Source organism: Myxocyprinus asiaticus, chromosome 49 (assembly GCF_019703515.2).
Source record: "Myxocyprinus asiaticus isolate MX2 ecotype Aquarium Trade chromosome 49, UBuf_Myxa_2, whole genome shotgun sequence".
Lineage (NCBI taxonomy): Eukaryota > Metazoa > Chordata > Actinopteri > Cypriniformes > Catostomidae > Myxocyprinus > Myxocyprinus asiaticus.
In genome coordinates, this window is record NC_059392.1 from 13,422,120 (window position 1) to 13,447,367 (window position 25,248).

A 25,248-nucleotide genomic window follows, 5' to 3' on the forward strand; every position below is an offset into this window, starting at 1 on the left:
ATGATCATATTTCCGGTCCAGAACTGTCCTCTTCTCGTTGTAAACACATCGCTTGGGTGGTAATGTGACTAATTTTTAACTTTTTTTTTTTTTTTGCTTCATTGTATCCTGCATATTATTTTACATATTACTCTGTATCATTAGCTAAGAATGAAGAAGTTTTTCGAGGACATCAAGAAAGATGTAAAATTCAAGTCAGCAGGGCCAGGGAAGAAACTTGCAGACGACACAGGGTAAATTATCAGCTGTGTAATGGCAACTATTCTGTGCAACTATGATCAGATTATGATGCACTGAATCGCGTTTCGTCTTATTTAATGATAAACATTCTAGATGACATTTCTAGGGTCCTGTTTTCAGACCTACTTATGTACGTGGCAATTGCATGCATTCATTGAATAAAGTTTTACAAACCAAATATGAAAGTTAGCATCATTTTTTCACCTATAGGTGTTCAGATTGCATTTCAAGCCGGTTAATATCTGGTCTGACATCGTGTATAGTATGTGCGAAAAATGCTTGACATCTGCATCAAGATTTTAAAGATTCAACCATGATGTTGTTTTTATCTGGGACCTGAAATCACTATATAATCACCTATAAGTTGATCCATATGTCTATAATTACTCCGAGGTAAACAGGCTTAGTAAAGCTCTTGTGTTAGTCATATGGGAGTTGTTTACGCCTTAACGCTGAAGCTTGCAGTTATGTTATTAGTTACAACAATAATTTTAACCACAAATATCTGTAGGTGACCTCTCGTTTTTAAACAGGTCCAAACCTCAGGCCCCACCGGCTGCTCGTTCAGCGCCCAAAAAGGCGCCCACTGAGGGTGCTCAAAGGGCAGGAGCCGCCGCCCTGGCCAGAATCGAGCAACAGCCCCGACCTAAAGTGCTAACATCGCAGGATGTTATAAGGAACCAAGGTAACCAATGCACGTCTATACATAGTAACGTGCTCTGTGTTCGCACCAGTGTTTGATTCCAAACACTGCATTTAGTATGTCGAAGTGGCTTAGACTGACACCTAGTGGCCTGGATGCGCATCATACAAACATAGTAGTTTTCAGTTACAGATGCCATTGTAGAAATCCACTATGAGCAGTTAACCAGGATTTATTTAATCCATGAATGAAAGTGTCCGATAACAGAGCAGTTACTGAGATTAAGGGAGTAGTATTTGGCTGGTCATGTGATTCTGACATGGCTGCCCCCATGAGGCAGGGTTGGTGCCAGGATTTTTTCACAGGGGGCGGGCAGGGTACCTTGATCAGCCTGTTGTGGCTCCAAAATTCCATCTGACTGTGTGCAATTGTTATATCGTCTAAGGGGGGCGAGTGGAGTGTTGTCCAACCTGGGGGGGGGTCTGTGAGTGGGGGCCAGGCTTCTGTCAGCCCCGGGCACCCCCTCTAGAACCGCCACTTCCATGAGGCACCCCTGCCCCATGTAGAATAAAAGAGCTTTTATAAGGTTACTGATATAACTGAACTCTTCATCTCACACGAGTGGTCATGATTTTATACATATGTTTAAAAATCACTATTCATTTCCTTAGAAGTAACATTTTTTAAATGAGGAAAAAAGCTACTGAGTGAAATTTAAAGCTGAAATATCATTTCTGTGCCATTAGCGCCACCAAACGGAATTGCAGAAGTAAACATTGTTTTCAAAACAGCTTTCTGAATTAGGGGTGTGCAGCGAAGCCATTCTCTGTATCTGTATCTGTTACTACGACAAAATTATTTGTATCTGTTTTATCTGTATATGCCTCAGCCATATTTAATTATTATTATTATTATTATTCATATTGTTATTATTAATAATAACAATAATTATTATTATTAATATTATTAATTGTAATTATTATAATAACAATTATTATTACGTAATTATATTTTTTCCCCTCCCCTTTTCTCCCCAATTTGGAATGCCCAATTCCCAATGCGCTCTAAGTCCTCATGGTGGCGTAGTGACTTGCCTCAATTTGGGTGACGGAGGACGAATCTCAGTTGCCTCTGTGTCTGAGACCGTCAATCCGTGCATCTTATCACGTGGCTTGTTGAGCGCATTACCGCGGAGACATAGCGCGTGTGGAGGCTTCATGCTATTCTCTGCGGCATCAACGCACAACTCGCCACACGCCCCACCGAGAGCGAGAACCACATTATGGTGACCACGAGGATGTTACCCCATATGAATCTACCCTCCATAGCAACCGGGTTAATTTGGTTGCTTTGGAGACCTGGCTGGAGTCACTCAGCACGCCCTGGATTTGAACTCACAACTCCAGGAGTGGTAGTCAGCGTCTTTACTCACTGAGCTACCTAGGCCCCATTTAATTATATTATTGATATACTCTATTTTTTCTCACCAGATGAAGCTGGATATGAAGGCTACATTAACTGTGGAATGTGTTTTTAACTTATTTCTGACATTAATATCTGCTGAAACATCATTTTCGTTTATGTCTGTGGAGTATGCAAGTGTGAATGTTATTTTGGGGGCACGAGGTGTCAAGCAATTGTGAAATTTCAAGCACACATTTTGCAGCGAATATTAAATACAAATGCAAACATTAAAAGAAATGAGAAAAAATTTATTAAGCCTACAAACAGGTGAAAGCACCGTAAATCTATATCAGAACGTTTTATGATAGGCTACACTTGAGGCTTATTTTGTGTGCACATATTTTAACATAATGTGGAGGACATAATTATTTAGTTAAATTACATGTGCAGAATTAGCAAAATGCAGTGGAATAAATAGCAAGAGCGAGACTCTATACATTTCTATAAGAGGAAAGTGGAAAAATGTGCTGGTTTCTCCCTCCATGTGCAGTAGTATTCTGAATAGATTTAAAAGTATTTAAACCTCTATTGAGCATTTAAACTGTTTGGGAATAAAGGGTAAACCATGCAATTACCTTAATTGGTGATGTGGATATAAATGTGGTCAGCTTTAAGAGACACACAGATAAGCTATAAAATCATCACTTCTCTGGTCAGGAATTCAACATCACGCTCAGGTTGGTTTCTTAATCCTTACATGTGAATTGTGGGAAACATTTGGTGTTGATGTGTTAACAAATTTAAAAAAGTGGAAAATGTGTATGATATGGTATCTTAGTTAATGCTACTCTTGACAAGATTAGATTTCTGAGAGGCGTACAATTAACAGAGACTGAAATCACACCATGTGCTTTTTCATTCATAAGGTTTACACTGTAGTAATATTGGCTTTACAAACTCATCATTGCTTTGTAATTTTGATATGTTTATTTAAAATATCGCTTAATACCTTTGCTCGTTGGATGATCAGTCTTACGAATATTTTTTCTATTATTTTGATTAATTCCTTATTCGTTTTGAAGTCATTATTCGTGCCTTTCCAAATAAGGTATTTGGCTTCGGGCACATCCCTATTCTGAATACTCCCCCCTTCTGTCATTGATCACAAACTGATAGTTCCGCCCCCAACTCATGCCATTGGTCGTTTATAATGTTTTATTACAACACAATATACAGTGCATAATAAGAGTTCAAATGAATGCACAGATTAATAGAAAATTATATTCATTGCATACTCTTAAATATTTATACACTGTGTATCATATCAAACATTCAAAAAAAAGCATTAGGGTTAATTTTTCAGAAAAATATTCAGTAAATGACTATTTTTACCTGCTCATCTGAAATACCTGTCCACTTTCCTCATCTTGAAAAAAAACAACTGATCATTTCTGTGGAAGCCTGCAATATTTTCACTGACAACACATATGACTCATGTGAGATATTTCATGTTTTCTAAATTCATACGAAAGTTTTGTGTGGGTAACAGACCTACAGATCAAAATTGCCTGTTGTCAGCCACTGACTTGTCTTGCGAGACACAAAGTTTTATTCCTGCAGGGGGCGCTTGACGCTCTGAAAACCGAATCATCCATGCATCTGCATTTAAATTTCAGAACATTTCATATCACTCAGGAGACATTTTACATTGGATAGTTATTTTTAATAAAAACTGATAATTGCAAGGATTCATACCTGTGAATGGAAATCTGCCTCAGCATTATCTATAAAAGCATTTTTTTAAAATCCTCATCCAGTAATAATAAACGCCTGTGACTGGCCCATCCTGGCCAGCGTTGAGAAAAGTAACAGGTACCATGTGACACCGCTGTCTACGCTATAGGGGGATTGCGTAACACTAGTTGGGCGATACCAACTCGTACGATGGAGGGGGGACTTCAGTTTTTTGTTTGATGACAGAGTCACAGTCACGCAATTGCAAGGTATTTCATGCTAAATGAATCTTAGCATTGATAAAACATATATAAACAAGGACAGATGCATGATGTGGAAGGGGGGGACACACACAAATCAATCCCTCCACATCACCCAATTCTATGCCAGTGCTATGGTTGTTACAGAGACAGGTGTGATATTTCATGGCACCTATTTAATTGATACCTGAAAGATTATAGAGTTGTTTTCTGCATGTAATTTCATAAAAAATTCACTTGCAGCTCCTTTAAGTGAATGGTTTCTTTTGTATTTCAGTTAAGCGTGAACTTGAAGCAGAGGCAGCTGCAACTGCGGCTGGTCAAAAGAATGCAGATTTCGAGGCAAGTCCCACATTTTTACTTGTGGTGGTGTTGTCCCACCCTTTAAAGGCATAGCTTATCCAAAAATTTACCTTTTCAAGGGCTCCAGTGTTCCACAGAAAGATCCGTCTTGTTTCTCTGTGTCGGGAGTGTATTTCATCTGTCCTCTCACTGGAAAAACCGTAACAAAGAGTGAGAGAGAGTCGCACATCAAGGAGGCCATTCTAATGGTGAGATTATTTACTACAGTCAGAATCTTCAAGGTATGTGCACTTTACTAAAGATGGTTCTTTCTTCACAGTGGTTTTCAAAGGATGCAGTGGAAGCCTCCATTATGATGATTCACACCTTTAATAAAGATAAAGAGAAAGTAAAGGCCGCCATGGACATAATCTGCAAGTAAGGGCTGTTAAATTTGTTACTTGAGGTTTGGGAAACAATCATATCTAGAAGATTGAATAATGTTTAACTCATTACCAATAATGTACAGGTACATTGATAACATTTGTAAGAATCTAACTGAGGAAAAGTATCGGAAGATCAAAGTCAGCAACAAAGTGTTTCAGGTAAGAGAACGCTTTTATTGTTTGGACAAATACAGCAATTATTAAGAACAACGAACTCATGTCTAACTGTTTTACCCACAAAGGAGAAGGTTAGCAGAATCGAGGGAACTCGAGAGTACCTGCAGGCCTTGGGATTTGAGAGCACCATGCTTCCAGTAGATGGAGAAGGTATTATTACAGTGAGTCACTTACAATGGAAGTGAATGGGGCCAGTCCACAAATGTTAAAATATACATGGTTTCAAAATTATAGCCACAAGATGTAAACAATCATCAAATCATTTTCATGTTAACATGATTTTAGTGCAATAAAATCCTTGTTCAACATGATTTTATTGTGATAAAATTCATTGCAGAGTTTACTGGCATTACGTCGTCATAATACAATATTACATCAAAATTGTAATATTGGATATAGCTTTACACAGATAAGGTTGGAATGCAATCTTTTCCCACTAAAATCACGTTAGCATGTATAATGTTTACGTTTTGTGGCTATTTTAACATTTATGGACTGGCCCCTTTCACTTCCATTGTAAGTGATGTCAGTCAATGTTATGCAACAAATGCTGTCAATTGAGCCTAATGGTGTGTTCAAGTCCTCCTGAGAAGTTCGTACTTTCGAGGTCGGAAATTGTAAATATGACGTGATATGTTTTCAAGTGATTTTAGTCAGGAAGAACAGACCAATTTTGCAATGTATATATTTTTTCTCTCTTTTTCACTTACTGGTGAAGGCAGGATCAATGCAACAAAATTAATAGCAAAGCCACGCATTAGTTGTGTAATTAATGCTTTATCTATTTATTTTATCATTCTTGTGCGGCCGCATATAACGATGGGAAATGTAATTTTGTTGCAAATGCTTGTTGCTGCATTAACCAGCTAAATGAGTCTTACTCTCTGGCAAGTCTTATCGTTATTTGTCATTAACAGTACAAAACATGCATACAAATTAAACTGCACAGTCAAAATCCTCAAGTAAAACTGAATTATTACCAATAACAATTGGCCCGCTATGATTCTTTAATTGACACGCCCCCAGCTTGGAAAGTTTCCCATTCATAGTTACGACTTCGTGGTGGCATTCATGTGCGTTCAACTCGTAAATACGATAATTACGACATGACTTTAATGCACTAAAGCCCAAAGTATACTTCGGTCACATGGGAACGCAAGGTGTCTGCGTACAGGACACGTGACACAAATTTCATCATCAGCAGAGTGCTCGAGCACTGAACGTGTGCGGCCTGATTTTTCATGAAGGATAATGGCCCAAACATACTTCATGCAAGTACGCAGACGTGAGCGCTTCGCCAACGCATGCCCAATGCGTGGTCCCGTTGTACATTATGTGCGCTTTTGCGTTGCTTTGGCGGTTAAAAACCTCAGACCACAAGGGGGCGAAAGAGTTTTTTAGGCGCCACGAAATGGATGTGGAGTCGACAGTTGAGGAATTTGTGCTTTTGTATTTGCTGAAAAGATGACAGAAAAATATGTTTGTATAATCTAACTTGTTCGGCAAGACTCTTCTTAAATTGCTGCTCTGCCATGACAGTTGTTGGTTGAAAAAGATAATCCGCTGTTGCGCCCCTTGCGGCAACGCTGAGAATACGGTGTGTACTTGCATTAGGTTGTGAATTGCGCTCTGACACATTTCACAACGCAATGACGCGTGAAATTGAGTTTGCATAGCAAGATGCATCTGCGTTCACATTATTACATAGAGTATGTTCAGACCTTAAAGCTGCAGGCAGTGCTCCAAAACAGGGCGGGAGCTCCAAACAACCAGCAAAGCTACAGGGAGCCCCTAATCTAACCCTTTTCCTAACCCTAAATGTGTGTGGAAGTGACGCCCCTTTTGGAGTAACCCCACCGTCTTTTGGAGATTCCGCCCCATTTGGAGATCTCCGGCCTGCAGATATTCCTACTTGGATTTTTCTAACTGCGCATACTCTGAACATGCAGTATGCGTCTGGAATTTTTTGCAGTAATTAGTGGGTCCACAAGGTTTCAAAACTCACAGTTGAGTTGTTGCTGTCATGAAGAAGCGCTAGAAGATGTAATCGCTGCCAAATAACAGGAGACGAATATGGAAACAACTACAGTTGATGGTGTACATCAAGATCTCGTGTGTGAGCATTTGTATAACTCAAGTCTGAAGGAATATAAAGACATCTTTATGAGTCTAATCCTCTGAAGAGAATAGTCGTGTCTCATAGCAGTCGTAGCGTGCATGTGCCTGTGTATGCATGCACAATCAAATGAAGTTCAGCTGTTCGCTGACGCCAAGCGTTCACGTCAAAACAGAAGTATACTTTGGGCTTAAGTTGTTTTGAACCTGGAACATTTCTCTGCGTCTGTTCTTTCCTGATATCATACCTTAACAACCTTCATACTTTAACAAATTCTCATAGAAAGGACTGAGGAGTACTTGGTGTTGCCGCAGCAGGAACCAGAGGCTCTGGAGCAGATGAAGGTTCATTTGGAGTGTCTGCAGAAGGGGGAGCCAATCAGAGCAAAACTGGACCGTCAACCACAGGTCTTCAGACCCTCTCAGCGTGCAACAAACTTTGAGCTGCCCCCTGACTTCTACAATATGACTGCTGAGGAACTGAAGAGAGAACAGCAACTTAAGTGAGGAAACAAACGTATTCGCGCTAATAAAACCGACAAAGTTCCAAAAAGTTTATGAAGTTGCACAATGTTTTTTATAATCTTCCCTAATTCAGGAGTGAAATGGTGGAGAGAAACGCTCTGCTTCGAACAAAAGCAATGCGAGAGAAGGACGAGCAGAGAGAGAGAAGAAAATACAACTACACCCTTCTGAGAGTGCGGTTACCAGATGGAAATATACTCCAGGGTTGGCAGTTTCTCTATTTAATGAGTTCACACTGTCACCTGATTAAATTAGGACATCCAAAATACCGAACACAATCAAATGAAGCAGGTTTTGGAGAAAATTAATCGGTAGTGGTTGATTATTTTGGCTTAAGGTTGCTGTGATTCCTTTATGGAATAGCACACACTTAAATGTCTCTATTAGCTATTACCTATTTTTTTTAGGTGCTCTACAACATGTTTGATGTAATAGAGCACAACCCCACTTTTTCTGCCGTCTTGGATCCAGATGTATTTTTCCCATAGGGATTTCATAAAGTTCTAAGCCATTAATCAAATCAACCAGCACTGAGATAAATTACAACATTATAAACTTCGATTTAAAGCAAAAAAGTATTTGAAAATCGATCAAAGAGAGACAATGGTACAAGACTGTGTGCTTAATGTCTTTAATGAGGGAATGAACTACAATACGTTGAAGCATTGTGATTGACGCAATCCATTTAAAAATGATGGAAAAATATAAAGCTATTCATTTAAAGTTGTTTATAAATAATGTTTTAATTTTATTGCAAAATATTCAGATATACAGTTGTGCTCAAAAGTTTGCAAACCCTTGGAGAATTGTTAATATATGTACCATTTTTAAAGAAAACATGAGTGAGCAGGCAAAACACATTTCTTTTATTTCTTATGGGATTCATATTCAACTGTAGGTTATAACAGAATGGCACAATCATAAAACAAAACATGGCAACAAAGAAAAAAATGAAATGACCCCTGTTCAAAAGTCTGCATACCCTTAGTTCTTAATGCTGTGTATTGCCCCCTCTAGCATCAATGACAGCGTGCAGTCTTTTGTTATAGTTGTCTATGAAGCCCCAAATTCTTGCAGGTGGTATAGCTGCCTATTCGTCTTGGCAAAATGCCTCCAGGTCATGCAAAGTCTTTGGTCGTCTTGCATGAACCGCACGTTTGAGATCTCCCCAGAGTGGCTCGATGATATTAAGGTCAGGAGACTGTGATGGCCACTCCAGAACCTTCACCTTTTTCTGCTGTAACCACTGGAGGGTCAACTTGGCCTTGTGCTTAGGGTCATTGTCGTGCTGGAAAGTCCAAGAACGTCCCATGCGCAGCTTTCATGCAGAAGAATGCAACTTGTCTGCCAGTATTTTCTGATAACATGCTGCATTCATCTTGCCATCAATTTTCACAAGATTCCCCGTGCCTTTAGAGCTCACCCCCCCCAAAACATCAGTGAGCCACCACCATGCTTCAAAGTGGGGATGGTATTCTTTTCAATATAGGCCGTGTTGACCCCTCTCCAAACATAGCTCTATTTTGGTCTCGTCACTCCAAATAAGAGTGTGCCAGAAGCTGTGAGGCGTGTCAAGATGTCGTCAGGCATATTGTAACCAGGCCTTTTTGTGGCATTGGCACAGTCAAGGCTTCTTTCTGGCAACTTGACCATGCAGCTCATTTTTTGTTCAAGTATCGTCGTATTGTGCTCCTTGAAACAACCACACCATCTTTTTCCAGAGCAGCCTGTATTTCTCCTGAGGTTACCTTTCTTTGTATCCCGAACAATTCTTCTGGCAGTTTTGGCTGAAATCTTTCTTGGTCTACTTGACCTTGGCTTGGTATCAAGAGATCCCCGAAGTTTCCACTTCTTAATAAGTGATTGAACAGTACTGACTGGCATTTTCAAGGCTTTGGATATCTTTTTATATCCTTTTCCATCTTTATAAAGTTCCATTACCTTGTTACGCAGGTCTTTTGACAGTTCTTTTCTACTCCCCATGGCTCAGTATCTAGCCTGCTCAGTGCATCCACGTGAGAGCTAACAAACTCATTGACTATTTATACACAGACACTAATTGCAATTTAAAAAGACACAGGTGTGGGAAATTAACCTTTAATAGCCATTTAAACCTGTATGTGTCACCTTGTGTGTCTGTAACAAGGCCAAACATTGAAAGGTATGTAAACTTTTGATCAGGGCCATTTGGGTGATTTCTGTTATCATTATGATTTAAAAAGGAGCCAAACAACTATGTGATATTAAATGGCTTCATATGATCACTATCCTTAAATAAAAGACAGTTTTTTGCATGATCAGTCATATTTTCAAAATCAGTGCCAAAATTTCACAATTTCTGCCAGGAAATCACTAGTTTGAGAGTGTAGGAAGACCGACTTGATTGCATCATGCAAGTAGGCAGTTGCCGCAGAGCTCTTTTGGCGCACTTTGTTCTGGTGGATTTTCCCACTCAGGATCACAGGTAGAGTAGTTCTTCACCAGGAATTGCGCTATTTAACACGATTTTCTTTTTAAATGAAGTTGAAATGAGACAGACTGATGGCTTGTACCATCGATTAACAACCTCGTAACTCAAGGTAGGTCTGTCTTTAAAGGCTTATAATTTATCATTAAAAATGAATTAATCTATGGAGAAAATAAATGTATTTTTACTTTCGGAATCAGACTGTTGCGCTCTACGATTTTACAAATCGTTTAAACTATTATACTAAATGATTAATTTGTGTAGATTCATTTGACCAGTATATGCTCTGCAGGCACTTTCCTGGCATGGGAGAGGGTGGCAGCATTGTACCAGTTTGTGCGTGATTCGCTGGAGAATGGCTGGCAGCCCTTTGAGCTGGTTGCACCAGGAGGACAAAAACTGAAGGATGATGAATTAGCCCTGAACGAGTGTAGCTTGGTAGGTATTGAGCAAAAGCATTTGTCAAAATATGGAATGTTTCTCAAGTTTAGTAGAACTGTTCTCCAAACAGTAAAGCTCTCAGAACATTTTGGACTTTTCCATAGTTGAAGACTGCATGAAACAGCATATACAATGGATTTAACCGATGTATTTCTGGTTGGGTGAGGCTTAATTCTATTCATCCAGATTTGATTGGGTCATGAAATATTAAGATACGTTAATATTGGTTAGTATTATTCTACCCTGCCACATGGCCTTTGTTACATCAGTCGAAGTTGTTTCACAGGTAGAGCAAGTCATTTCTTTTTGTTTTCTTCAGAATAAGATGCTCTGATTAATCATGCACAATAAGATCAGGAACCTGTTTAAGAAATAAGGTCAATTTTTACTTCATTTTTCCATATTCCAGGCTCCAGCAGCTCTGTTGACCTTCTCGTGGGACGCTGCAGTACAGGCTGATATCGCTGCTGCAGGAGGAAAGACTACGGTTCTGATTAAACCAGCACTATTAAAGAACATAAAGACCCTGAGCTGAACATTTTATGTTGCTGTTCCTGCCTGCGTTCTTTCGCCAATCCTAGAGAGTCCCTGTCCCATCTTCCAACCACCCTCTTCTGGAGATCCCATAATCCCAACACTGTTTCACAAAATGAACTTGATGAATTGGTTGCATCCAAAGCATGAATTAGGTGGATTTAAGTGGTGCTATTAAAACTGCAGGATCATAAACATCAAAGTACTTTGCAATCAGTGATGTGTTACTGGGAGCGCTAGCACCTTACAGGCCATGTTCAAACAATTTGACATCCTATGATAATGCTTTGTTGCTTAATGACTGGCCTCCTTAGCAGGAAGACTGCTGAAATGCTCGTTTTGTCTCCAATGCTGCCATAAATGTTTGCTACATCTCAGATCGGAATTGGCATGCGTTCAAAGGTGAAACCGGTGTAATGCAGCAAATTAAAAGCACTTTGTTTTAGCTACTGCTGATGAAAAAATGCTAAAATGTACCATAAATTCTTATTCTGACATCAGAAGCACTGTGTTTGGAATTTATCTAACATGAACACTACAGATAGTCTTTTGTGTAGTATTACGAAACTTTGTTTTCCACTTAAAAATGAAGGGGCACGCTAATGTTATAATACAACTTAAGCTCTGGTCTTTCTACCTCCTAACCACCAATAAATATCCACTTTTCAATTGTCACAATATCATATATATCATGTGGATATATGTTTGTAAAATGTTCCTTTATTAAACTGCTATATTGTTAAAAAATTAACAGTGTTGTATTTTACATATATGCTTGTAGAATTCCAAATGTTCTGTGGCTTTTGACGTAATTTATGAAATGAAATGCTTCATCAGATGAGAACGACTGTACATGAAAGCACAACAAAACAGCTTAACGGTGCAGAAAATTATTGCAGTTATGATCAAATTCCAAATCTTGTTAACAGCATATCAAATTTGTTCAATCTTTTTTAAATAATGCTTTATTTAAACCCATTACAACTGCAAACTACGGCGCAGTTTATTCAGAACAATTAAGAAAACACTGAAGCCAAACGAAGCGCCAACGCTGCTGATGTTTTTCCGTGCTGGACGGCCACTTATGTCAGCCCCGTGCTTAAAAAAAAAAAAAGAAAAAAAAAAAGATTGAAATAGTATTTACACCGCATTTAGCAGCCTGGGTGAAAAATGGCACATGATGTTTTTATACAAACCATCTTGGAAAGAAAAACAAGGAAAAAGACTTACGAAGGGCTAACAGAAGTTAAAGGGATAGTTCACCCAAAAATGATAATTCGGTCATAAACTGACAAATTTTAGCTTTTGGGTAAACTCTCTTAAAAACGATTGAACAAATGGTAGAAATAAACAGAAATGGAATATAAAAGTGCAATATATTTCAATTGTCATTTTTTAAAGAAATACACCAATTCAAGTATTCTGAGAAAACAAAAATAAACAATTTAAAACAAAAATTGCACCGAGCACTAAGCCCAACAGACAGCAACAACCTCCTGAATGGAGTCAGAGGAATGTGTCAGCTTGATTGACTGTGTACCAGCAGAGCATTTACACACTTTCAAAAAGTGGGATCTCATCTATGAAGAATGGCGGTAAAAACCCTATTCTTCCAAAGGGCCTTATTAGATTAAACAGGATATTGTGTCGTCCACTGACAGTGTGTACTGGTGAAGTTTCAACTAACAGACCTCCACTTGATAGAGGAAACGAGTGATTCATTCTGGAGACCTTTAATATGGTTTATGACTCCGTGTTCCTTCAAAATTGAAGATCTGATTTTAAGCCCCTACAAAAACCCAACAGGAAGGGGGTTGGATCTCAGGCAGTGGCTGAAGTAAGGCAGGGAAGGGCAAGAGCAGCACTTTCAGATGCGTTTGTGTCCATAGGCTTGGTGTTTTTCTCGGTTTGTGCCAAGGATGTGTTTGCATCTTGTTCAGAGGATCCTGTGAGGAAAACAACAAATCGTTTTAGCTCACTCTACCAAAGCCTGACAATAAAGACAGAATAAAGAAGTCAGTTTACTCACCGGACTGCTCCCCAATGATAACACAGTCATCATCATCATCATCCTCTGTGTCTGCTTGAAAGCCATCTGTCTCCATGGCTTCAGTCTACATAAGTTGTGTCATGGACATACAATTTAGCAAAGAATCATTCACAAACTATAAAGGAATATATGAAGGAATGCATTTAAATGGCATTTGAGCTCTTGTAGTATTGAAATTGGTATCAAGAATCGTCAGAGTTCACTGGTATTGGTATCAACTACTATAACCCTGCAAATGTGTATTCTTAAAAATCCGATAACATTCATGTGGCATGAAGTCTTGTTCTTCCTGTACCTGTTCAGAATCACCACATTTCTTCATATACTTTGTAATGGAGTGGCTGCTGGCGCTCTTCCTCTTGTTGGAGGGTGTGGTGGAATTGGACATAGTAGGCGAGTTGCCCTGTGAGCCAGCGGCCTCATCACGGGTCATCTGTGCTCCAGAGGTGAGGTAGGTCCACTGGCAGGGCACAGGCAAGGCCTCCTGGGAATGACGGGCCAGAACCTCTGCATGCACGTACCAGCAGCATCGTCTGCAAGTGGAGCGTTTTTCATACACAGCGTTCTCCTTTATTAGCCGCCTGATATGGATCCTTTTTGCAAAATGAAAACATAAATACACACAGATGAAGCCACGTTCACATTTCTGTACAAGAAGCATTTCTAAGGAATTTCAAAATAATTGGACATGCTTCCAAAACACACTCTCCCACAGTCAGACACTCAACGAAAAGCAACACGTTTAGAGCGGTCACGGACACTCGATTTAAAAATTGCTCGATGTAATGACAAAGACGTCCGTTGGACTATATTAAAAGTTACAACACGCAGTGACAGATGCACAAACACTTTCTGCTCAGTAAATCTGACTGAATCCAGATGATCTAATAAGGTTATTTTCTGCAGATTGTAATATGTGTTCCATTCTGTGTAAATTAATTACCATTTAAATGTAAATGTGACCTTTCTCATGTAAATTAAGTTTGTAATAGTTTGCAATGCTCCACTTCCAATAAATATTTTATAGGTTATGGCCATTATCAAAGGTAAAACTCAAAGTGTGAACCCAGAGAACTTTATTTACCGAATAAAGCCACAGCTCTGTGAAAAAGCCACACAGCTGCATGTCTTGTGCCCCGCAGACACAATATAAAACTTTGGCTTACCAGGAGGAGAAATGAGTGGAAACATGTATCTCTCAATGAAGCAATTACTGTTAATATTGTATTCTGTGTTGCATGTAAATGATAGTTATAAAAAACAAAACAACAAACAAATAAAATTGCTTTTATCTCCATAAAATAGTTTAAACATAAATATAACTCGTCCTCAAATGAACAAGATTGCTGGACTGACATTGTTTCTAAAAAAAAAAAAAAGTTTTTATTTCCATGGGTTTTGCCATATTTGAGTTGAAACTGAAATATCTAAATTGTGTTGAATTAGTAAAAAAAAAGTCGATCTTGCATTTAAAAAAAAATAATAAAAAAAGGTGGGCACACCTGGAGTATAATATAATATATATTTTTTTATTACAGAACTGCTTTGGGTGTCTATTAGCTTTAGATATTGTTTGCACAATCGTTTTGTTGTTGTTATTCTATCGCAGAGTACATCAAAACTTAGGCTAATGAATGCATTTTAGTCAAACGTGACTTCACCTTGACAACTTTATGCAATCTGAGTTATTAAAAGCATCAGAATAATTGTTAGATTACTCGATTACCAAAATAGTCGATAGTGACAGCCCTAAACATATTTCCAGGCATTATACAGATAAATCATCCAGTTGACAGAAATATACACCAAAACGGCTACATCTTTTAAAAGGAATAGAAGCAGCCTTTATTTTGTCACATATTATACATTTTTCATATATAGTGAAATTCTTTTTTTTTGCATATCCCAGCTAAGCTGGGGTCAGCCATGATACAGCACCTCTGAATACGGAAATGGATAGAGGTTTTGTGTTGTTTAAGAGCAGTATGATTCTGTTACTTGGGATACCTGGGTGGGACACTGACAGTAGAGCTCAGAGGGCTTTCTGTGGGTGACGATGTTTGCTGACGACAGAACTCCAGGAACTCGTTGATTATGACCTTACAGCTGTTCACATTCCCATGCAGCAATGGCAGTAGCTGTGACAGCACTGAAGAGAAATGAAAAACACGTTAACTAGACTAATAACACTCTCAAAAGAATAATGCGATTTACTGGAGCCCCTTTAAAGATTCTGGTGTGAACTTGTGCTTTGCATTGCTTTGTTGTGATTTGCATCACTCTTGGTGTGAACGGGCCTTTTAGGCTTGTCTTTGTGCATTAACTGAGTTAAAAGCTGTCATTAACGTGATTTGTCCACTTCATCGCAATGCAAATGTAATGCTTGTGTAATATCATACAGCGTCATTGAACGTGGCTCTTTTTTTTTTTCTTTTTCTCTCAATTTGAAATGGCCTATTCCCAATGTTTTTTTTTTTTTAATTCCTCGTGGTCACGTAGTGATTTGCCTCAGTCCGGGTGGTGGAGGATGAATCCCAGTTGCCTCCACGTCGGACATAGTCAACCCACGCATCTTATCACGTGGCTTGTTGAGCACGTTGCCACGGAGACATAGCGCATGTGGAGGCTTCACGCCACCCACCGCAGCATCCACGCTCAACTCACCACGCGCCCCTCCGAGAACGAACCACATTATAGCGATCACGAGGAGGTTACCCCATGTGACTCTACCCTCCCTAGCAACCGGGCCAATTCGGTTGCTTAGGAGACCTGGCTGGAGTCACTCAGCACGCCCTGGGGTTCGAACTAGCAAACTCCAGGGGTGATAGCCAGCATCTTTTCCACTGAGCTACCCAGGCCCCCATATTGAATGTGGCTCTTAAAGACTCAAGTGTTACAACAAATAAGATTATCAAATTCAAAAGAAACTTCTCCATAAAATCAGGCATGTTAATGTTTTGTACACAGTGTGTGATAAAACAAAAAAGAAAAGCAACACAGACAATAATACTTACTGCCAACTTTTCCTTTGATCTCCCCAAGCATACATGTCAAACACACATGCTGTACTCACATTTCTCATTCCTCTGTTTGCGTGAGATATCTTGTTCAGGGGTACAGGACTCGTCTCTGGGTAACAGCTCCAGCATGCAGACAGCGTACGGCTGCAGGAGGTCCAGTGGAGGCTCCTCCCCCTCCCACAGGCAGCCTCGCACCACCGCCTCCAACACTTTCACCTTCCCTTTAGACATCAGCTCATTCTCCCATTCACGAGCCTTCATCCTCTGACGCACCTTCAGCTTCTCCGGGTCTCCACCTTCCTGCAAGAGCAGACCATTTTCATCCTGACATAAGTCAATTAAAGTTAAACTCTATGGACCCGTTAAACTCTATGTGCCAATCACTGCTGCTGTAAGACCCAAGTAGCCATTCCAATTTTGAAGAGAGCAAAATGCACTCGAAAACATACAGATCACAGGGGAAGGCTCATTAATATTCACGAGGAAAGCGCTAACTGATTGTTCAGTGAGACATTCCGATCACCTGCAATCCTACGTTTCAGAAATAAGCTTGCAGGCCACTTGAAATTAAGCGAGTTTGACACGTGTGTTATGTGGTAACGTCAATGCGAGTATGCCCATATATCTGCATGTGTGTGTGTGGTGGGGTCTCTTTCTCAGTGTAAAAAGTGCACAGCTGACTGGGGCTGGCAAGCGTTATGATGCGTCAAGAATATTAAATGAACCATGTGAAATCCCAACAGCGGCGCTCATAATTCTGCAGTGGAGCAGCAAAATGCATATAGGGGAAACACTGGAGTTAAGGGAGCATAAATTAAAAAGGTGACGTTTGATGTACCTCATCTTCAAGTGCTCCTTCCCCTTCTGATAGATAACCGTGGGGCACAAAGAACCCATCATCGTCGTCATCATCTCCTCCTTCGTCGTCATCATCCTGCAATGGCAAGACAAATGAAAGTCATAATCAAGCTTTTTAATCACAGACTAATGGGAACCACAACACAAGATAATGATACATGCATATGGTCTTAATCCAGCCAGTGCATTATTTGAGAGTGTTTCTCACCCCTTCACTGTGGGATAGAGACTCTCCTGGCTCTTCTTCCTCCCATTCTTCATCACTGTCTACCTCGTAATCCAACAGCTCCTAAAACACAGTTTCAAATGCATAAGCATACACTTAAATACTCTATTTTAAGCAGAACAATTTATATGCTTTGAAAGTAACAGTCCAGATTTTTTTATTTTAACATTATAAAGCAACATTTTCCCAAATGTGAAATATGTTTTTCTTTATATGCAAAGAATCTGAGGTGCACTTACACAGGTTGAAATTTTAATATGGATTCTCATGTCAACAAAAAACAGGACTTGGACTAAAACTGATTGTCACTCCAACTGCAAAGTTTAAGGTGGCTTTGATGCAGCAGACTACACGAGTGATGCAGCATATTTAGGCTTTCATTTAAGGTGCCATTTGGCTAGCTGTCTCAAAACAACTATTTTGGTCGGGGTGTCACAAACAATGACTGATTTAGTCAAAGTAATGTAATGCATGTCTACCATCCCTGGAGTCGCGAGTTCGAATCCAGGGCGTGCTGAGTGACTCCAGCCAGGTCTCCTAAGCAACCAAATTGGCCCGGTTTCTAGGGAGGGTAAAGTCACAAGGGGTAACCTCCTCGTGGTTGCTATAATGTGGTTCTCGCTCTCGGTGGGGCGCGTGGCGAGTTGTGCGTGGATGCCGCGGAGAATAGCATGGGACTTCACATGAACTACGTCTCCGCGGTAACACGCTCAACATGTTTCGTGATAAGATGCACGGATTGATGTCTCAGACACGGAGGCAACTGAGATTCGTCCTCCGCAACCCGGATTGAGGCGAGTCACAACACCACCACGAGGACTTAGAGCATTCCAAACGAGCGCATTGGGAATTGGGGAGAAAAGGGGAGAGAGGAAAAAAAAAGTAATGTAATGCATTACATTTGACATTTTTGTAATCAGATTACTTTCAATTAATTACTTTTAAGTACATTGCTTGTGCTAAAGTAATTTGTACTGTATAATACATTTAAAATATAAATGATTTTGCATCTGTCAGAGGTCTGTCACACTCAAGAAAAAAAGAGGAGTGACAAGCTAAATAACTGACTCTAACATTTCTAATTTCCCGTCAAGTATTGTTGAAAGAGTAAGGATTACCATGCAAACAATTGTAAAAGACTGTACTGGGATCAATGTTAGGTGTGTTCCTCAAAATAAGTAATCCACTACGAATGACTAATTACTTCAAGTTATCAAATTACTAATGGTTTTACTTTTTAAGTTACTTTCTAAAATCACTTTTCCTTCAAACATTTTGTTTCCACTCAAATTCAAAATGTCTATATTTCCTCATTCATTGTCACATACCCTTCAGCCATCACAAAAACACTAACTGACGTACATATGAATTTATATTTTAAATGTAGTATACATTTTACTTTAGCAGAAGTACTTAAAAGTAATTACTTTATTTGAATGTCAGTAACCGTGATCCAATTACAAGAATTTAAAATACAACGCGTTACAATACTTTTTCTGACTAAAAGTAATTCGACTTCAGTAACTAATTACTATGTAATTGGATACACCCAAAACTGATTTAGATGCAATTTGTAGAGTGACTTTATCCAGTGAACATGTATTTGTTCCTTTGTGGTTTGACAAGGAGTATGCGTTAGTGTTTTGCCTCCTTTTTCTTATTTTATTAGTCATTAAGTGTGGGAGAATCCCAGAAAAATGCTTGGAAACACAATCACCATGGATAACAATCAGCATTTGCGGAGAAAAAAAACTTTATATCAGATCTGAATAGGACAATAGCTTGTTAGTTCTTCAATGTGAGAAGAAGCTCATTGTTCACTGTCAGTGCCACTAGAGTCCAACCCACCAACTGCCTCAAACAATTTCAAACTAGGGCTGTTAACAACCATCCACTAAGAGACACGGCTATGCACACAGACTCCAGCTCCAATGATTATGTAAATGAAGCTTATGACTAAAAAAAAAAAAAAAAAAAAAATAGCATTATGCGCACTGAAGCCACCTTTTCTCGGCAGTGCGAGACACCTTTCCATTGGAAATACTAATCAACATTTTCACCTGCTGGAGGAACAAAAGTGTTCCTGTTGCTGTCAAATCCCTATAGGGAACCTTCAAGTAAGTACAAAAGCTTCTACATACTTTGATTTAGTCTATGTGAATTTTAATGCAAAAGATTTGCATTCATACTGTTGTTGAAAACTGAAATGCATCGAAGCATCAAGAATCGTTTTGTAGTTGTACCGTGATTCCCTGAATGAAAATCAAATAGTGAGGAGCCTAAAGATTCTACTAAATAACCTACTAAACTCTGCTTGTGGTTTTACCTTGTCCTGTCTCAATGGGCAACGGGGAGAGATTCGAGTGCTCTTTTTGCTCCAGGTGCCCCAGTAAGCTGGACGATAGTTGTCATGGAAATGCAGGAGTTTCATACGGCCATATCGCAGACGGTCCGGGACTCCATCTGCCTTTAGGCTTTCACTTACGACCAAACACTCACTGATGACAGAGAACATAAACAAACAGACTGAATAAAAGATAAGTATTTAACACCAAACAAGAACAATAACTAAAATGGCAGCTGGTGTTTGGCATAGTTACATAAAGGGTATACAAAGTAGTATCTAAGCAACAGTCATTAATAAGGCTCAATGTGACTTTACCTTCCTGTATCAATGCACCTGGGCCTGGTTGGACCTGATCTACGAGGTTTGTGCCCCGTCCAGTCCTTCAGCCCATTTAGAGTGCTGTCTGGTTGGGCAAGATAATGGTCTAACTCTTCTAGAACAGCGTCCTCGCACTGTACTCGAGTCAGCGGTGCCAGAAACATGTGCTCTTTAATCTCAAAAGGAGCAAATTTCCCGCAGGCAGATGCCAGAGTCTAAAATCGTAAACAACAAACATATTTGTTTGCATATTTACACTCACACTAGAATCCTGACAGAAAAGGTCTCTATCAAACACTAAATCAAGTGTCTCTTACATTTGGTGCCAACTGGGTCTTGGACTTCTGTAGAAACCGTGTAATCTCAGCCTTCTCTGCTTTGATTCGCTAAACAGATATTAACAATGTCAGACAATAAGGTCCTGCACAACTCACCAAACATTAACGTATAAGCTACTGACATTCTCAGTAAAACAGAACAACTAATATACTACGCAGAAGCATACTAAAACAATGCAAAGTGTCACATAAAATCTTAGAGAAGGAAAACACTCACTTCTTTTTGTTCCTTCAACCGTTTTTCCTCTTCTTTTTTCCTTTTCTCTTCCAGTTTGGCCCTAAAAATTTACAAGAGTTTAACACTCATTCTTTAAGAAAAAAAAAATGTACAAGTGCTATTGAGAGACTCGGGCACTCACTCTATCTTCATCTGCCGTTGCTCTTCTTTTGCACGTATTTTCTCTGCCTTTTCTTTCTCTTCCCTCTCTTTTTTCTCCCGCCGCTCCTTTTCGTCTTTCTCCTTCTTCTCTTTCTTTTCCCTTTCTTTCTCCTCCTTCAGCTTGCGAGCCTCCTCTCTTTTCTTCTCCTTGGCAGCTTTGGCCTCCTGTTTCTGTCGTTCTTTCTCTTCCTTCTGTCGCTGCCTCTCCTCTTGTTCTTGAACACTCTAAGAGACAAATTGATAAAGACCTATTCAAAAATAGGCAAAAATGTCACTTTGACCACTTTACTGTCTGTCCTGTGTACATCTATATCTGTCTGGTTTGGTTCAGCCACTAAATCAGACAGAAGGAAACTACAACGGACAGTCATGACTGCTGAGAGGATTATTGGTGCCCCCCTGCCCACCCTCCAAGAGCTGTACGTCTCCAGAATGAGGAAACGTGCAGGTATAATCACTCTGGACCCCACACACCCTGCCCACTCCCTCTGTACTTGACTGTACTGAAGCTTGACTGTACTGTTGCCCTCTGGCCAGCACTACAGAGCACTCAGCACCAGGACATCCAGGCACAAGAACAGATTTTACCCTCAGGCCATTTTCCACATGAAAAATTAAACTGCCTTCTGGACTCCACCATAATGCAGAAATGTAAATAAATATCTCATGTACATATGTAAATTCACTTATATTTAATTCAATAACTGTGCATACCCCTACCTTGCACATTTATTACCACTTGCACATGTACATACGCCTTTCTATGTTATGTTATATTTTTTTGTATGTCTATTTATGCTCTTACCTTGTTTCATATTCTGTGTCTCACTGTTACGTTCTGTGTGCACTTGTATCTCCTAACACCAAAAAAAATTCCTTGTGTATGTGAGCACACTTGGCAATAAAGCTCATTCTGATTCTGATTACTTCACAACAAGTGCAAATATTAGAACAGGGTTCCCACTCTTTTCAAGCCACAATTTTCCAGGACACTTTATGCACCCAACAAGTGTAATATTTAAGCAAAAACACGTGCCCATTTAAATAGAGCTTTTATTTCGCCGTTTCTGTGTGTTTTTGACAGAAGTTTCTCACCTCCAGATAAGCAGTATGCTCCATGGCATAGTGTGATTATTAATCCAGGTAAAGCAGTAATTTAATTAAATAAATACATAGTCTGTATTTGCTGTGCACTTAAGAGTGCTCTCTGTCTCTGTCATCTCACACACACAAGCGTACACATGATGATCATGAGAGGTGTTTTTAGTGTATGAGTGGCCGGCTCTACACATTCATTTTGAAGCGTGCATCACTTGCAGATTATTTATTTATTAAATCAGACACTTTTTTAGTTTAATTATCACACTAGGAGATATCATAATTTTAAATGTACATTCAAACATTCATTTGTCCAAATACAGTATGTCATATTCCATGACATTCTGCAGTTTATTGCTAATGCCATTTTTATGACTATATTCCATGTTTTCTGCATACTACATGTTGTAACCGCAGAATAAACTGACTCTGATCATTGAATTACTGAAAATGAATTCACATTCTGAGATGTTAAGGCCGAATCGTCACGCTACAAACCCAGTGTGAATTATTTATTTTTTTAAATCAGTGGTCCTACTGTCATCATTGTCTAAAGTTTATAACTCACAGGGATGCAAACTCACGAGGGTCCAAAAAGTTGAGACAATCGCTAATCCACAGACATGTTTTCTGATGTTATTTTTTTTAAAGAATAAGCTAAAAGCACCAACTTAAGCTATTTTAATAAAGTATAGAAAATTATCTGCACAATTGTGTAGAATTAGCTGCAAAAATAAAGGGTATTTTGGTGTGGCTTGCTTCTGTTTCACAAATATGTTCAGATTCAATAATTGATTAGTGACCCCTTCTGGAGATGCCACTAGGTGGCAACAAATTAAAGTCTAATGTGCTATGACCGAGTCATGAAATGTTCATGACCGAAATCTGCCAAGAGACTTTATAGTATTTAAGCATTATAAGAACAAAGCAGATCTATAATTTCCACTCAGTTTGTGAACTGCCAAGCATGACTTTTCATCCAAAAAGACAACAATAACAGTCTAATAATAATAATAATATTGAGTATCAATAACATCCTTACCTTCTACATTATTAAAATTTGCATGTCAAATCTACTGACTTCAGTAGAATGTTTAAGCATTATAAGAACAAATCAGATGTACTATATAATTTTCCTACAGTATTTAAACTGCTGAACATGACTTTTATCAGAAAAGACAGCAATAATAGCATAACAACAATAATTTTGAGTTTCAATGATGTCCCTTCTTCATTGTAAACTGCATTTCACTTGAGTCAAGGCGTCAAAGTTCCACTAAACACCAGCGTCAAGTGGTGCTTTGTCCTCCAATGTGAAGCATTTACATGTTTCCATTGATCATGGTAGAAATATTGGGGGGGCTGTACTTGCTTGTTTTGATTATTGGGGGGTTACCTACCCCCCATCCCCCCGGTCTCTACCCCCTGACAATGACCTTGGTGTCGTTTGTCAGGAGATTTTAGCTAATGACAGCATGCGACCTGCTAAACTCTGCAGACACCTTGACACCAAGCATGCTGAGGTAGCGGGTACGACAACTTTTTCCAAAGAAAACTTCAAGCCTTTCAAGGTCAGAAAAAGTTGTCAGAGAATTTGTCAAATTAAATGTAAAGGCCACTGACGCTTCATATCATGTTGCGATGCATTTTGCCAAGGCGGACAAAGCACATAACATTGTAGAGACATTGATTCTGCCGGCAGCTAAAGATATTTGTTCCTTGATGGTAGGAGAGGCAGCGGCTTCTAAGCTTGATTCTGTTCCACTCTGACAACACAGTGGGTCGGTGCATCTCTGACACGGCACAGGATGCGAAGGAGCAAGTGTTAGACAGCATCAGGCAGAGCCCATTTTTTGCACTCCAGATCGACGAATCCACTGATGTGGCCAGCTGCGCACAGCTGTTAACATACGTGAGGTATGTGAAAAACATGGACATTCAAGAAGAGTTTCTATTCAGCAGTCCTTTGTGCACACACACATTGGTGCGGCTATCCTTATAAGGAATCTCCATAGACATAATTATTTTTTATACTGTACGAACTATATATTTTATCACCTAACTCTACCTCTAAACCTAACCCTCACAAAAAACATTCTGCATTGGGAGCGCCATCATGTACGTTGTGTCACAAGAGAGGCCCACTGTCTTTGACTTTGAAAACCCCTGCCCTAGTAAGCGCCCTTAAGGCCAATTTATACTTCTGCGTCAAATTTCCGCATAGGCTACACGTAGCTACAGTGGTTACGGTGTAGCCTACGCCATAGCCTGACGTGCATCTGCTGGGGTTTTTTTTATTCCGTTTGTTTTTCATAATAATAAGTTTATTTAATATAGCGCCTTTCTTTAACACAAGGTCACTTTACATGAGAGCAAATACATGAAATACAGCAAATGGATAGATAACACATACACTCCAAAAAAAAAAAAAAAAAAAAAAAAAATCCCAAACAAGCAGCCAAGAGATAACGCTGAGTGAAGAGATGAGTTTTAGATGTGTTTTAAAGGAGGAGAAAGTAGTGAGTTCCCAAATGGGGTTGTGGGAGAGCATTCAAATGTTGAGGAGCAACAGTCATAAATGACCTGCATCCCATTGGAGACAACCTGAACTTCGGGTTAACAGGAAATTTGCACCAGTAGACCGTAGAGTGCGAGTGGGAATATAAGGGCGAAGCAACTCAGTGATGTACTGAGGAGCAAGTGTGTGAAGTGCCTTGAAAGTTATCAACAATATCTTGTATTGAATGCGATAGGTAATTGGTAGCCAATGGAGCTGTTGCAGAATGGGGGTGATGTGTGCAGACTTTTTACTGGAAGTAAGAACTGTAGCTGCAGAATTTTGGATGTATTGTAGGCGAAGATGTATTTCATGAAGTTAGTAAAGTTTAGAAAAGTTCATTAAGAGATAAGTTTACTCCACGTTGTAGTAAGAATTATGGAGGGGCGAATTTATGAGCTTGCCACGCAAGAAAACAGGAAGTGTGCACAATAAACATTGAAAAATGTAATTACTGTAGTTCAATAACTGGGGTCTTTGGATACTCAGAAATTATAAGGTAAAAATGTATTACAATTATGAGACGTTCAACATCTCTTCATAAATTTCAACCATTTTAAAATATTTAATGTAGCTTTGTACTCTCAAAGACATCATTTGTGAGGCAAAACGTGTGTGAAAAACACTTTGGTGTGAAGTTGGAGCCGAGGTTGTGCTGACGCGTCACTTCATAGACTTCAATGTATTTGGCAGCACTGACACAAGTTATGTGAAATTCCCTCAGCGTGTAGACACAGTCACTTTCACACATGAAGAGCTCTTCCGCCCCTTTTCTCTCCATGATGAACA

General features: G+C 39.3%; 2 protein-coding genes across 3 annotated transcripts in view; one reads left to right on the plus strand and one right to left on the minus strand.

The window, feature by feature from the left end:
* Nucleotides 1–13,060, plus strand: LOC127438225 (UBX domain-containing protein 6-like). Its single transcript, XM_051693638.1, has 12 exons — nt 1–59; nt 145–233; nt 774–925; nt 4,559–4,623; nt 4,704–4,832; nt 4,904–5,001; nt 5,093–5,168; nt 5,252–5,336; nt 7,585–7,804; nt 7,900–8,030; nt 10,586–10,731; nt 11,144–13,060. The coding sequence occupies exons 2-12, from the start codon at nt 151–153 to the stop codon at nt 11,267–11,269; spliced, it is 1,311 nt and encodes a 436-aa protein (XP_051549598.1). The 5' UTR covers nt 1–59; nt 145–150; the 3' UTR covers nt 11,270–13,060.
* Nucleotides 12,579–25,248, minus strand: part of LOC127438224 (chromatin assembly factor 1 subunit A-like) — an 18,710-nt gene continuing 6,040 nt past the window's right edge. For both annotated transcript variants that reach the window (XM_051693636.1, XM_051693637.1), the window contains exons 5-16: nt 20,785–21,029; nt 20,643–20,703; nt 20,405–20,473; nt 20,085–20,302; nt 19,749–19,920; nt 17,405–17,485; nt 17,177–17,272; nt 16,392–16,638; nt 15,326–15,467; nt 13,614–13,911; nt 13,298–13,382; nt 12,579–13,214 (exon numbers count right to left, since the gene is read on the minus strand). In XM_051693636.1, coding sequence (XP_051549596.1) covers nt 13,090–13,214; nt 13,298–13,382; nt 13,614–13,911; nt 15,326–15,467; nt 16,392–16,638; nt 17,177–17,272; nt 17,405–17,485; nt 19,749–19,920; nt 20,085–20,302; nt 20,405–20,473; nt 20,643–20,703; nt 20,785–21,029 — 1,839 coding nt within the window. In that variant the 3' untranslated portion in view covers nt 12,579–13,089. The remainder of the gene's footprint in view (nt 13,215–13,297; nt 13,383–13,613; nt 13,912–15,325; nt 15,468–16,391; nt 16,639–17,176; nt 17,273–17,404; nt 17,486–19,748; nt 19,921–20,084; nt 20,303–20,404; nt 20,474–20,642; nt 20,704–20,784; nt 21,030–25,248) is intronic.

Bases quoted from the DNA above. Each gene is read 5' to 3' on its own strand.
- LOC127438225 (XM_051693638.1), top strand. From the start codon at position 151: ATGAAGAAGTTTTTCGAGGACATCAAGAAAGATGTAAAATTCAAGTCA. The intron at 4,833-4,903 runs GTGAGATTATTT...CTTTCTTCACAG, and splicing joins TCAAGGAGGCCATTCTAATG to TGGTTTTCAAAGGATGCAGT. The intron at 5,169-5,251 runs GTAAGAGAACGC...TTACCCACAAAG, and splicing joins TCAGCAACAAAGTGTTTCAG to GAGAAGGTTAGCAGAATCGA.